Here is a 15,421-nt window from a genome sequence, read left to right as displayed (position 1 = left end):
GAAGTACTGAAGAAGAATATGAAGTCACAACTTCATCTACACCAGTAACACAGCTTGAAAATATCTACAGCTCAATTGAGATGATCATAGATGTTTCAAATGCTGATTCATCGGATGAATCACCAAGTTCTACACATGTGAAGCTCAGAGATATCACTGAGATATATGCTAGATGCAATATGAGCATCATTGAACTAGAAAGTTTTGCTGAAGCTTCAAGGGATAAAGCTTGGAATAAGGCAATGGAGATAGAAATGGAGATGATTGAGAAGAATGGAACTTGGGAACTAGTGGACAGACCGAGTGATAAACCTGTAATTGGTGTTAAATGGGTCTATAAAACGAAACTGAACCTCGATGGCTCAATACAGAAGCATAAGGCTAGGCTGGTAGTCAAAGGCTATGCACAGAAGCCTGGAATTGATTTCAATGAGACTTTTGCTCCTGTGCCCATTCTTGACACCATCAGAACCCTCATAGCTTTGGCAGCTCAAAAGGGGTGGAAATTATACCAGTTAGACGTTAAATATGCATTTCTAAATGGTGTACTCAAAGAAGAGGTTTATGTTAATCAGCCTGATGGATTTGTGGTTCCAAACTATGAAGATAAAGTGTATAAATTGAAGAAAGCTCTGTATGGTTTGAAACAGGCTCCAAGAGGCTGGTATGAGGAGATCAATGCCTACCTCATCAGCTGTGGATATGTCAGAAGCACAAGTGAGGCCACATTGTACTGCAAGACTAAGGAAGACTTTGGAACTCTAATTGTCTCAATCTATGTTGATGACATTGTGTATACAGGAAGCAATGGGGAATTGATTGCATAATTCAAGTCTGAAATGATGAGAAGGTATGAAATGACTGACTTAGGTCTTTTATATCACTTCCTTGGCATGGCAGTGATTCAAACTGAATTCTGCATTTTCATAAATCAAAAGAAGTATGCGCTGACATTGCTGAACAAGTTTGGTTTGAAGCAATGTAAGCCGGTTAGTACTCCTCTTGTGGCAAGTGAAAAATTATGCAAGGATGATGGAAGTGATCCTGCAGATGAGAGTGAATATAGGCAGATTATGGGTAGTTTGTTATATTTGACAGCTACAAGACCAGACATAATGTTTGCAGCTAGCTTATTAGCTAGGTTCATGTATTGTCCAACTAGGAAACACAATGGAACAGCTAAGAAAGTGCTGAGGTATATCCAATGGCACAATTGATTTTGGTATAGAATATCAGAAGGGAAAAAAAGTTGTCCTAATTGGATTCTGTGATAGTGACTGGAGTGGAATTCAAGATGACATGAGAAGCACCTCAGGCTGTGCTTTCTCTTTTGGCAGTAGAGTGTTCTCTTGGGCATCAGTCAAGCAACATAGTGTTGCTCTCTTCACAGTCGAAGCTGAATATGTCAGTGCAAATGAAGCTACGACGCAGGCTATATGGTTGAGGTTTGTTCTAGAGGATTTTGGAGAACTGCAAACTGATGCAACTCCATTAATGATGGACAATACTTCAGCTATTGCAATGACAAGACATCCAGTCTTTCATCAAAAGACCAAGCACATAAATCGCAGGTATCATTTCATCTGAGATGCTCTTCAAGATGGTATAGTGGATTTAAAATATTGCAAGTCTGAAGAACAAGTGGCTGACATCTTTACCACAGCTATGCCTAAAGATCGATTCAACTATTTGAGAGGATTACTTGGAGTTAAACCAGTTAACAATTTAGAAGGGAATGTTGAAATGTAAATTATTTACTGGTTTAAAGTTCGTTAGCTAGACAGGTGTAAGGCTTAGATTTCATTCTATAGGTCTCATAGGTCCTAGCTCATGCTAATTGTGCAGCTCATATTGCTGACACTAAATTGTATGGCTGAGATCATATTCTCTGCAGTACAAAAGGAATGTTCTGTTAGAAATGAAAAGTGTGTGTGTACGTTGCATTCTATTGCTATTTGGAGCTGAGTAATATTCTCTCTCTCTCACATGCACCATCTCTTTGATTCTCTGCTGCATTTCTTCAAATACTTTCTCTACAACAAAACTGATACATTATCAAAACTCCAACAAGAACAGCTCCAGTATTTGGCCTTTACCCAAATTTGTACACATACAGAGTTCGATGAAGACTGATGGAGAGAAGAAAAGATGGAGAGAGAGAGAGAGAGAGAGAGAGAGAGAGAGAGAGAGAGTTATTCGAAAGGGAGTGAAAGAATTAAAAAAAGAAAGAGAGTTTCAAGTTACAATGGTGAACTGGGAGTTCATCTCTTTGTAATGCCCCTGAGTGGGTGGGCTCGACTCTCGCAAATGATATTGCTGGGGTTCACAAGACCCGTCTAGTCTGTATTAATCTTGTTTAAGTGTTGTTTATGGGGCTTGGCCCCCTTAGCTCATCCAAAAAGAAAGAAAAAAAAAAAGAGAGAGATGGAGGCAAGAAGAAAGAGAAACAATAATAATTTTTTATTTATTTAAAAGGAGAATACATTTGGGAACTTGTACACGTGTATAGCAAATACTTTGACAAGTGAACAACATTGCTCTTACCCATTTTAGAAAAACCCAGCTCCTGCAATCAAGGGCGTGTTTCTCAAGTGAACGCATTCCAAGGTGAGTCAGACTGAAGTTTTAAGAACAAAAACTACATTTAGAAAATTGAAAGGAAGAAACGTTATTCCTGCCCCTATAAAATTCGTCATGTTCTCCTTCCTCCCCCTCCCATCAGCTGAGAACTATAGCCAACATTCCTCCAAGCTCCAAGAAAAACCTGTCAATAATGAAATCTTAGAAATAAAAGAAAAGAGAGAAACTAATTAGCACATGAAATGGTTTCTTTGCATAGCAAAATAACAATAAAAAAATAATTTAGGGTAAAAAAACATTAATAAATATAAAGGTTAAAAAGTAATATAATAATAATTTTGGATAAATAACAATATAATAATAATGTAGCGTAACCATGATCCGGGGAATTCAGTAAGGAAAATGAGGTCTCAATGAGTTCGAAGCAATTTTTGGAACATTTTTTCAATTTTTGTGTATTTAGTTATGAATTTTGTAAGAAAAAATAATAAAATAATAATTTAGACTAAAAAAGCAAGGATGTGGCCATGTTGACTGACGTACACGTGTGCAATTGCTGAAAGGTGATGTGCTCAGGTCTCGCCATGTGTCTATTGCATTTATTTTTACTTTTTTTTAGTGCAAAATTCTTGAAAATTTGGTATTAAATAATATGAAAATTGAAAAAAATGCCTCGAAATTTGCTCCGGCCTCCTTGTGACATTAGAAAACTTGGGGTATTAATCATCCATTTTCATAATGAAAAAATACAAACGCCTTTTGACAACTCACTTTCCTCTCAACCCTAGCTATATATCCTTATTAACTTCAACTTCAATAACCTACATCAACAAACATCTCCCATGAATGTTTGGAATCATTTTTTAAAATGACTAACCATGATCCAGGGAATTCAGTAAGGAAGATGAAGTCTCAATGAGTTTGTAGCAATTTTTGGAACATTTTTTCAATTTTTGCATATTTAGTTATGAATTTTGTAAGAAAAAAGTAATAAAATAATAATTTATGGTAAAAAGCAAGGATGTGGCCATGTTGACTGACGTACACATGTGCAACTGTTGAAAGGTGCTGCACTCAGGTCGCGCCATGTGTCCTTTTGCTTTTATTTTGATTTTTTTAGTGCAAAATTCTTGAAAAAATGGTAATAATAGTAGGAAAATCAGAAAAATGCCTAGAAAATTGCTTCGGCCTTCTTGTGATGTTATAAAACTTGAGGAATCTATAAATCATCCATTTCGTAATGAAAAAAATACAAACGCCTTTTGATAACTCACTTTCCACTCAACCCTAGCTGTATATCCTTATTAACTTCAACTTCAATAACCTACATCAACAAACATCTTCCATGAATGTTCGGAATCGTCTTTTAAAATGCCTAACCGTGATCCAGGGAATTAGTAAGGAAGATGAAGTCTCAATGAGTTCATAGCAATTTTCAGAATATTTTTTCAATTTTTGTGTATTTAGTTATGAATTTTGTAAGAAAAAATAATAAAATAATAATTTAGAGTAAAAAGCAAGGATGTGGCCATGTTGACTGATGTGCATGTGTGCAACTGCTGAAAGGTGATGCACTGAGGACGCGCCATGTGTCCTATTGCATTTATTTTGACTTTTTTTTAGTGCAGAATTCTTGAAAAAATGGTAATAAATAGTAGGATGATCGAAAAAATGCCCCGAAAATTGCTTCGGCCTTCTTGTGATGTTATAAAACTTGGGGAAGCTATAAATCATCCATTTCATAATGAAAAAAATCCAAACGCCTTTTGATAACTCACTTTCCTCTCAACCTAGCTATATATCCTTGTTAACTTCAACTTCAATAACCTACATCAACAAGCATCTCCCGTGAATGTTTGAAATTTTTTGATAACTCACTTTCCTTTCAACCGAAAAAAATATATTTTGCAATAACCAACATTACAAGTATATTTCCTTAATGTTCATTATCTAATTGTTAATAATACAAGTATTAGTTGCCTTTCATATATAAGGTTGTAAAAGTATCTGTTTTGTTATAATTAGACAATGGTTTGAAGTCGTCATGAGTGCGTGCGTCTAGATCTTTAAATACGTCAAAGGTGTTCAATAAGTTGTTAATACGACACCGTATAGGGAATCAGTCAAGTATCTCTATCATGTCCAATCACATAAAATGATGGCACATTTTTTTTTGAAAAAGCTCACACATCAGTTAGAAGCATTTTTAAAATTTACTGAATATTTCTCCTCTTCTATATAAGTGACTATATCCTCACTCTAATTTTTTTTCTCAGTATATGTTTACGGATTCCACAAACATATAATATAGCTGAGTTCTTGAGAACATTCTGTGGTGTGTGTGTATATATATATATATATATATAGAGAGAGAGAGAGAGAGAGAGAGAGAGAGAGAGAGAGAGAGAGAGAGGAGAGAGAGAGAGAGAGAATGGTTGGGTTGGGGATAGGGTGGCTTTGCTGGTTTTTTTTTTTTTTCCTCAGTTTGTTGGCGATGGGGCTGGAAAAAAGGAGAGAGAGCTGGGTGTGGGGTGGGATGGTTGTGGTGGAGGCGTGGCTACCAGGCTAGGGTAGTAAGAATCGAGGGGAGGTAGTGGGCTGGGCTAGGATGAATGAATTTCCTCCCTTTTTTTTTCTTCTAATACTTCTTTTATTTTATTTTTTACAGATTCTGATTTTCCACCAAACTTTACAAAGAAATGTTCATGTACCATTTTCATCATGAACTTCCCACATATTTGATATTAATAATCATGCCCACTTTTTCTATTTTGATTGTTCTCTCATAATTCTTCTTTTTAAATGAAATTTGAAAAAGCATTCTTTCTGGGTTTGGGTTTTAGCCATGTTTGTATTTTTTTCTTTTGATGGGACAAGATAATATTCCAAGAGATGCATATTAGCCAATACAAGTTGATTTGGAAGATTTCTGAAGGCCTAAGAAGTAACAGTAGAAGCATCATGTGATTCAATTTGGGGTGGATGTACTAACAAGAGTATGGCTGTCTGGGGGATAGAGGGTAGGGGGTTGGGAGGGGCTGGGGTTGTTATTTAAAAGAAGAAAGAAAAAGGGATGGGGGCAGGTTCATTGTTTTTTTTTCCTTCGGGGTGGTTGGCGTTGGGCCTTGGAAAAGGGAGGGAGAGAGAGCGTAAAGGGGGTTGTAGGTTTAGGGTGGGCAAAGGGTGAGCGGGAGAGAAAAAGAGAGGGAGTTGTAGGTTTTTTTTATTTTTATTTTTTATATTTTTAAATTTAATAATTTTTAAATTTTTAAAAAATAATCTTTTAGATTGTAATACAATTTTAAATTATGTTTAAAATATATATTTTCATTTAAATCCACGTGATATTGCAAAATAATAGTCATTTAGGATAAAAAGCAATATAATAATAAAATAAAAATTTGGTATAGAGGTGAGCAATATAATAATAATATAGGGTAAAAGGAAATATAATAATAATTTAGGGTAAAAGAAAATATAATAACAATATAGGGTAAAAACTAATATAGTAATAATTTAAGGTAGATAATAATAGTTTATGGTAAAAAGGAATATAATAATAATTTAGGGTTAAGGCCTAGTTTGGGATTGCTATCAATTTTAAGAAAAGTTACTTATACTGTGCTTTGAAAATAATTAGCTGTAAAGTAAAGAAGCTCTATGTTTGGTAAACAATATTTTTAAAGTGCTGTTAGTACAAAAAGCAATGTCAAAACCGTTTGGTAAATTTTAATATAAAATTATTGTAACTGTGAATAATGACTAAAATAGACATGATGTTAAAAGTCTTATGTACTAATCATGTGGTGGTAGTGGTAATGATGGAGTGAAGGTGGTTGTGGTGATGAAGGTGGAGTTGGTGGTTGTGGCAGTGGTGGTGGTAGGGATGGCGATTGTGGAAGTGGCGGTGGTGGTCAGTGGCGGACCTACAGAGGCGTCGCTATGAAGTTACTGGATTTGCCCCTTTGCTCTTTGGCTTTTTAAAAGGTGCTATCAAGACGCACCTCATGGAGTGCGTCGATCTGAGGCCTCTTGAAATCGCATCAAGGCTCCATTAGTTTGGCAAGTAACACGATTGGGGCACGTGCAGTGATGCAGAAGGAGTTGCAGAGGTGTGTTGCTTAGGGAGACTCTAGTTCACGAACGAAGAAGACAACCCTTTTTTCAAGTTTCACAAACGGCGTCGTAGTTAGGATTTAGGTTCAATGAAACGCATGTTTCAATGAAGTTGTTTAAAAATCAAACTCTTCAGTGTTGGTGCAACCTAAATAACAGCTGTTTCAAAATTCAATACTTTGCTTCAATTACTTGGTTATTATAATAAATATTTTATTATAATCTCACGCTTCCAATTTGAAAAAGCTCATTTGTCCAAAAAAATAAAACAAAGAAGAATCCTTGGACGATGCTCTCACATCACAATTTGAATATTAGAGTTTTTGTTTAATTAGGACTTGATTGACACAACTTGTTTGTTGATCTAATCTTTTTACTATGGTAATATTTTATTATTATTATTATTATTTTTTGTATTACCGTGCTAATTAACTCTAAAATTATATGAAGGTCTAGTTCATTTCAAAATATGTTTTTTATTCAGTCTTTGGGCAGTACCAAAATCATTATTGCCCCTCTCCTGAAAAATTCCTGGATCCGCCACTGCTGGTGGTGGTGGTGTTAGTTGCAGCATGGTGGTGGTTATGGAGGTTTTGGAGGAGGAGGTGGTTGTGGTAGTAGTGGTGGTGGTGGTTGTGGTAGTGGAGGTGGAGGTGGAGGTGAAGGTGGAGGTGGTGGTGGTGGTGGAAGTGGAGATGGAGGTGGAGGATGAGGAGGAGAAGGATGTGGTGGTGGTTGTTGCGGTGGCAGTGGTTGTGGAGGTTGTGAATGTGGTGGTGCAAGTGGTGGAGTTGGATGTGGAAGTGGAGGTAGTGTCATTTTTAAAAATGAATTATGGTATTTTGGGAATTAAAAAAATTCATTAAATGTTCATCTCTGCTTCTTTTGAAAGCAACTTTGAAAAGTAACCTAGAGTCTACTTTTAAAAGCTGCTGTCAAAAGGCCACTGTTTTTAAAATAATCGGGATATTTTATTTTTACCAAACACCTTAAACTACTTAACTTTAAAGTGAAACAGATTTTTGCCCACAAAAGCAATCCCAAACGGGGCCTAAATGTAATATAATAATAATTTAGGATAAATAATAATATAATAATAATTTAGGGTAAATAATAATATAATAATAATGAAATGTGGTGCAATCATAGGACACCGTCTGTCGAAAATAATGACAGCTCTCCTTTCTGGGACTGCCACGTGTGATTCCCTATGATTTAATATTATTCTTTTGGGATTTAACTTCTAAATTCATAATTAATAAATTAAAAATCTAAAAAATACACTAGAACGTCCTATAGACTCCTTGTGGCATTCTATATGCCCTCAAACTCTGAAAATATAACTTCCACTTATAAAAATATAACTAATAACAAAAACTCATCTTTGTTGCTAAACAATTTAAAACACTAGTTAATGTTTCATAACATAACACTCAAGTTATTTGATTAAACGATTATTGTAAGCTCCAATACGTTAAAATCATGATTTTGGACCTCCATAATCAAGGATGATGTCGTGAGGAGTTTGTAGCAATTTTCGATGTATTTTTATGATTCTTAATTTATTTATTATGCATTTTAAAATTTAAATACTAGAAAAATAATATTAAAGGGTATAGACCAATTGTGGGTCCCCACTTGTTGAGGGAAACACTGACGGCACCACCTTCAGTTGTTGCCACATGTCACTCAGAATGATTTAATATTATTTATCTTGAATTTAACTTCTAAATTTCATAAAAAAATTAATTCAAAATTCAAAAAATACATTGAAAATTCCTAGAAACTCCTTGTGACATTTTCTACACATTCAAGCTCTAAAAGTACAATTTTGACTTATACAAATGTAAATTAATAATAAAAACTCAACTTTGATTCTAAGTGGTCTAAAACACTAATTGATGTTTATAACCTAATATTCATGTTCTTTGATCCGATGATTACCATGAACTCAAATATGTGGAATCTTTATTTTCAATCTTCAGAGTCGAAGATAATGTCATAAGGAGTTTGTAGCAATTTTCGTTGTATTTTTGATAATTTTTTAATGAAATCTTAAAGATAAACTTGAAAAAAATTATCAAAACAACATGTGGAGCAATCATGGGACGCCACCTGTTGGATAATGGCGCCATCTTCAGCTGCTGTCATGTGACGCCCTATACTATTTCATATTATTTTTCATGAATTCAACTTCTAAAATTCATAATAAATTAATTAAAAATCCCAAAAATACAGAAAAAAATTTCTAGAAACCCTTTCTGACATTCTATACACCCTCAATATCTTAAAGTATAAATTTTAAATTATATAAAATGATAACGAAAACTCAAATTTGTTTCTAAACAACATAAAATTTAGTTGATGTTCTATAACTTAACACTCATGTTCTTTGATCCAACAATTACCTTAAACTCAAATATGTGAATCATGATGTTGGACCTCCATAATTGAGGATGATGTCGTGAGGAGTTTGTATCAATTTTTGGTGTATTTTTCTGATTTTTAATTTTTTAAAATAATTTTTAAAGATAAACTTGAAAAAAGTAATCAAAATGATATGTGGCGCAATCGGAGGATGCCACCTATTAGAAACACTGACAACGCCACCTTCAGCTTTGCCACTTGTCAGCCTATACCATTTAATAGTATTTTTCTTGGATTTAATTTCTAAAATTCGTAACAAATTAATTTGAAATCCAAAAAATACACCGAAAATTCCTAGGAACTTCTTGTGACATTATCTATGTCATCAAGCTCTAAAAATATAATTTTTATTTATAAAAATGTAAAGTGATAACAAAAACTCAACTTTTTTTTTTTTTCTAAATAATTGAAAATACTAGTTGATGTCCTATAATATAATACTCATGTTCTTTAATCCAACGATTACCTTAAACTCAAATACGTGAATCATGATTTTAGACCTCCATAATCAAGGATGATGTCTTGAGGAGTTTTTAGCAATTTTCGGTGTATTTTTCTGATTTTTAATTATTTTTTTAAAGAATTTTAATATATAAAATTGGAAAAGAAATCAAAATGACATGTGGAGCAATCATTGTACGCCACCTGTTGGAAACACTGACAGCACCACCTTTAGCTGCTGCCACATGTTACCATATACTATTTAATATTATTTTTCCTAGATTTTACTTATTAAATTCGTAATTAGTTAATTAAAAATCCAAAAAATACACCAAAAATTCCTAAGAACTCATTGTGACATTCTCTACACCATCAAACTATAAAAGTAAAATTTTCACTTATAAAAATGCAAAGTGATAATGTAAACTCAAATTTATTTTTAAACAATATAAACCGCTAGTTGATGTTTTGTAACTTAACACTCATGTTCTTTGATCCAACGATTACCTTGAACTCAAATATGTGGAATCATAATTTTGGACCTTCATAATCGAGGATGATGTCGTGAAGCGTTTGTAGCAATTTTTGGTATATTTGTATGATTTTAATTTTTTTAATTTTTTTTAAAAAGATAAACTTGAAAAGTAATCAAAATGACATGTGGTGCAATCATGTTACACCACTTTTTGGAAACACTTACGGTGCCTATAATATTTAATATTATTTTTCTTGATTTTACTTCTAAAATTCATAATAAATAAATTTAAAATCCAAAAAATACATCAAAAATTCTTAGGAACTCCTTGTGATGTTATAAAACTTGGGGAAGCTATAAATCATCCATTTCATAATGAAGAATCCAAATGCATTTTGATAACTCACTTTCCTCTCAACCTTAGTTATATATCTTTGTTAACTTCAACTTCAATAACCTACATCAACAAGCATCTTCCGTGAATGTTCGGAATTTTTTGATAACTCACTTTCCTTTCAACCATAAAAATATATTTTGCAATAACCAACATTACAAGTATATTTCCTTAATGTTCATTATCTAATTTTTTATAATACAAGTATTAGTTTCCTTTCATATATAAGGCTGTAAAAGTATGTGTTTTGTTATAATAATCTACATATATAATAATTGAACAATGGTTTGAAGTCATCATGGGTGCGTGCATCTAAATCTTTGAACACGTCAAGGGTGTTCAATAAGTTGTCAATATGACAGCGCATAGGGAATTAGTAAAGTATCTCTATCAGTCCAATCACATGAAATAATGGCGTATTTTTTCCGAAAAACCTCACATATCAGTCAGAAGCATTGTCCAATCACATAATATTTCTCCTTGTCTATATGAGTGATTATATCTTCACTCTATTTTTTTTTTCTCAGTATATGTTTACTTTGAGGGATTCCACAAACATATATTATAAAGAAAGATAGCAAAAGTAGCAGAAGAACAAATACAAACAACAACATAACTAGTACGAAATAATCCCATAACCTTATCACAAAATTTCATGTATCCTTCAGATAGCAATGTTTACAAAATCGTGCACCAAAATTGTGGACTATTGGAGTTTTTGTATTGCCAATGTATAGCCTCCTATTGCCCTAGTATTGGCACTATATAGCCCCTAATTGCCTTCATTTTGCCACTGTATTGCCCCAAATTGCCCAATTGCCTTTATATTGCCACTGTATTGCCCCCAATTGCCTTGTATTGTCCCCATATTATCATAAAAGGCAATATATGGCTATACAAAGACAATGAACAATCAATACAAAATTAATAAGCTTGCAATAACAAGCAATAGACGAACAATATACACGCAAAATACACCGAATGTATATAGCGTCTTTTCTCAAAAAAGGATGTGACAGCCTTTCATGCGCATTGTCAAAATTAAGAGTTGATAGGTCCAACTGTCATTAAAAAAAAAGCCAAATTGATGAAGGTTCTCAACGACAACAATCTTCCATAAGCCAAAAATCTAGGTCCAACTGCCATAAAAAAGAATTGTCAAATATCTCAAGAGGGAGATTATTTAAAAGAAAGAAAAATCCTAAAACACCTAACATCAGAAAAATACAAAGGCAAAAGAAAGCAAGAAAGAAAGGCTCCAAAAAATTAACACCACCAATCGAGAAACAAAAAAACTTCAAAGAAAACCAAAACCAATCAAGAAAAAAAACACAAAAGCTGATACAAAACGAAACAACACAAAATAATAAGATTTCTTCATATTGAATCATATTTCAAAATGCTCACCAATATTGACGGCAAATGAGCTTCGTATAGTAAAAACATAAATCACTTGGTAGGTCCATGCATGCTATCAAATTCATCGAATAACGGGTCACTAAGATTGATTGGAGTTGATTCTTCATTGTTTGACGGGGATGTCCTGCATAAACACCAAGCATAATATTACAATAAAATAAACCACTTGGAATTTTAGCTATTATTTATAAATATTTGTACAATCTTACGATGTGTTCGCCATTCTTGGGCATCGTCTTATATCATGACTAGTTTGTCCACACTGCTGACAATGTCGGATCCTTCGCTCCATTCTCGTTTCCTTTGCTCCCTTCACTCGTTTGGAGCTTCCTTTGTGCGTTACTCTCTTAGGGTCCTTCAAATATCGTGTTTGGGAGCTGGACCCTCCAACTTCGCTAGGACCAACCCCATCATTCAATAACTTCAACATCACCCGCGTATCGTTTAGGTTATTGGACAATAGCTCACAACCTTCTTCGGACATTAAGGCATGCTCAATTACATCTGAAGCAAGTCTGGACATTCTACTTCGCTTTATTAGGAGAGAATTGTTCTCACAATCTTTAATTTCATTGCCATTTGAATCTGACACAAGTCCAGATTTTGCAGTTTTCTTCCATCTATTCAAAATGTATTTATTGGGCAGATATTCAATTTGCTCCCTTTTTAACAATGCCAGCGCATGGCAACAAAAAATTCCAATAAATTCAAATCCTTTACAGCTACACGACCATTGATCGGAATATTTATCATATACAACTTCTGTCACTCTTGTTTTCCCCTTTTCCTTTCACTCACTTTATAGATAGCTTTGGAAGCATCATCCATTTTCAGTTCCATAAAACACGGTAAACTTTGCATTAGCTCCTGTTCAAACTTTTGGAACATTGCCTTTGTGTATATTTCAGCCATTTGTTTATCCATTGTCAACAATAGAGCGCATTGAGGCTTTTCAAATGCATCAATGTGATCAGCAAGTAACTCTTTTTGACGTTGATGGGATAGTGCCCTTTGAAATCGTGTTATGAAATCCATTAATGAATTTCTCCTTGATATATATTGCTTGAAAAATGCATGAGAGCCTTCTGCTCTTTGACTGCTTGACATTCCAGTGGCAAAAATATGTTTTACATAGGCTGGAACCCATGATTTTCGCAAATCAAAAACTGAACTCAGCCATGGATGGTCAGTCAAACCAGATTTTGTAATGATTGCATGCCACTTTTCTTCAAATTCATCTATATTGTCAATCTCCCAGATGGTTTCCTTAAACTCTTTCCAATATTCCTCATAAGCAGTCCGTGGTAGTTTATCAGAGAACTTGGTTGTGATGTGCCATATGCAAAGTCGATGAAATGTAGTGGGGAATACTTCAAAAATCGCTCTAGCCATAGCTGCATCTTGATCTGTAATTATCATTTTTGGCTCACCACCTGGCATGGCTTTTTTAAACTCCTCAAACATCCAAATAAATGACTCAGTCGTTTCCTTACTTAAAAATGCACAAGCTAAAACAATTGTCTGACCATGGTTATTAACCCCCAACATTGGTGCAAATGGCAAGCCATATCGATTCGTGTTGAATGTGGTATCGAGCACGACAACATCTCCATAAAACCCATATGCTCGTCTAGAAGTTGCATCTGCCCAAAAACATCGAGTAAGCCTGTCATTAGAATCTCCCTCAATCTTGAAATAAAATGATCTATTGTTTTTCTGTTCAGCTAAAAAATACTCAGTCACCAGTTCAACATCATGGTTCTTCATCAGGCTACTCTCATAATATTCAAAATTGTAAATATCCTTTTTGGTAAAACCAATTTTCTCCATTCCTCCAGATTGCACCTCCAAAATACTCATCTTTTTATGAGTAGGTATATATCAGCTAAACCAAGTTGTTTTGTGAGTAGCTTTGCAGGTTCTGAAATATGACGATGTGATCTCATAAAATGCACTCTTTCTGGGGGTGTCATTGTATGATTGTGTCCCTCTACAACGAGAGAGAAAGCATACTGTTTGCACCCAGAAACCTTCACAACAACAACCCTAGCCTTGCAACCACATCTACTTATCCCTCGGTGCCTTTTTACCGCCCTAGGCTCTTCTTTTTTAAACACACCTTGTTTGCAACATACAAATTCTTTTCTTAGAATTTCTTTACTGTATTTTTCCCTCCCGCTGGAATGACGTCGAATACTAAAGCCAGCCAATAAAGCATATCTATTGTAGAAATCATAAACGAAATCAAGTGAATCGAACTTCATCCCAACTTTTGGTCTTTTCTCATTTCTGACTTCAGGTATGTAAATCATTTCATCAGCAATTACACAATCATCATTCTCCTCTGAGTCCCCAACCATTTTACTCACACAGATTATTGATACCTTAGATAACATTTGAATCAAACATTTCAGAAATAGCTAAAACAAAACAAAATAATTATGAAAGCAATTTAAATCTTGTACCATCATCAGTTGAAAACAAAGACATTTATAATGATTTAAAAAAAAAAAAACTTACCAGCAACAAATCCAAGAATTTGAATGCAACTCCCCTATGTTATGGGGCAAAATTGATCCTTTTGTTTTTTGCTTTCCATTTAATGTCTCCTCTATGTTGATTCAATTAAACTTTTCCATAAGAGCATATATGGAAAATTAAGATGCAAACTTGTGTCAACCTGTAGCAGATTATCAATTATTAAAAAGCCATAAAATAAATTGAGGCAGAACAAACCCAAGATATTTTTAGAGAACTTGTTTTTATTGTATGTATGCAAGACCCATAAAGATCACCATTAGATTAACGTGTTGTTATTTTCATTATTTATTAATTATTGATTCAACAAAGCTAAAAGCCAATATACTAAAGGCATCATAATAAAACCCAAAGCAGTAAGGGGTTAAACGCAAGAAGAATATTTACGTATGAAAATAAAATAAAAACTGTAAAAATCAATTTTTCAAATGAAATATAAATACAAAAGGGAACAAAAAATAATAATGATTACAAGAAATTGGAAAACATTAAAAGCAAAATCAGTGAAACAAAGAAACAAAGAGAAGTGGTTTTGCAGTGTTTGACTTACCATCGCAATTGGAGTTGAAGAAGAGTACTACAAGTTCTTCAAAACTTGGGTTTTACTTGTTCAGAAACGGAGTGCAAAGTTAGGCGAGTGAGAGACTACTGGAGGCTCTTTCAACATATCATGTTTCTCTTTTTCTTCTTTTCTCTCTACTATGAAGATCTTGCAAATAATTTTTGTGACACAAAGACAGAATAAGAGAGCTCTTAGGTTATAGTTGTTGTAATGGGTAATGATGAACCATTTTCTGCAACATTAATGACAGGGGTTTAACAAAACATAATATTTTTTGAATAAAGGTTTGCAATAGGGCTGAAAAATCACATACCAATGAAAGAATTGAGTTGTGGGTTTCAACCCTTGTTCCTTCTTCTTCAGCAACGTCCTCCACAGCTGAGTGTCTTCGTTTTTTTTCTTTTTGGAGCAGCAAATTCGGCTTCTGGAAGTTGGAAAGGGGCAGCTCTTGTTTGTCTCCAGAGGAAGT

General features: G+C 34.0%; 1 protein-coding gene and 2 long non-coding RNA genes across 3 annotated transcripts; all 3 read right to left on the bottom strand.

Annotated features, from left to right (window-relative positions):
• Positions 1 to 11,468: 11,468 nt before the first annotated feature.
• LOC117620339 lies at positions 11,469 to 12,331 on the bottom strand. The gene is made up of 3 exons (XR_004584738.1): positions 12,062 to 12,331; positions 11,841 to 11,976; positions 11,469 to 11,572 (listed from the first exon to the last, which is right to left on the bottom strand). It is a non-coding gene; the product is annotated as an uncharacterized LOC117620339 (long non-coding RNA).
• A 286-nt stretch (positions 12,332 to 12,617) lies between these two features.
• On the bottom strand, positions 12,618 to 13,712 carry LOC117617994 (protein FAR1-RELATED SEQUENCE 5-like). Its single transcript, XM_034347632.1, has one exon. It carries the CDS (start codon positions 13,710 to 13,712, stop codon positions 12,618 to 12,620), a length of 1,095 nt encoding a protein of 364 aa, XP_034203523.1.
• Positions 13,713 to 14,466: 754 nt separating this feature from the next.
• Positions 14,467 to 15,421, bottom strand: LOC117620065. The gene is made up of 3 exons (XR_004584662.1): positions 15,266 to 15,421; positions 14,941 to 15,184; positions 14,467 to 14,532 (listed from the first exon to the last, which is right to left on the bottom strand). It is a non-coding gene; the product is annotated as an uncharacterized LOC117620065 (long non-coding RNA).

This window comes from Prunus dulcis, chromosome 2 (assembly GCF_902201215.1).
Source record: "Prunus dulcis chromosome 2, ALMONDv2, whole genome shotgun sequence".
NCBI lineage: Eukaryota > Viridiplantae > Streptophyta > Magnoliopsida > Rosales > Rosaceae > Prunus > Prunus dulcis.
Note: the sequence above shows the minus strand (reverse complement) of the source record. Positions and strands in the feature narration are given on the sequence as shown.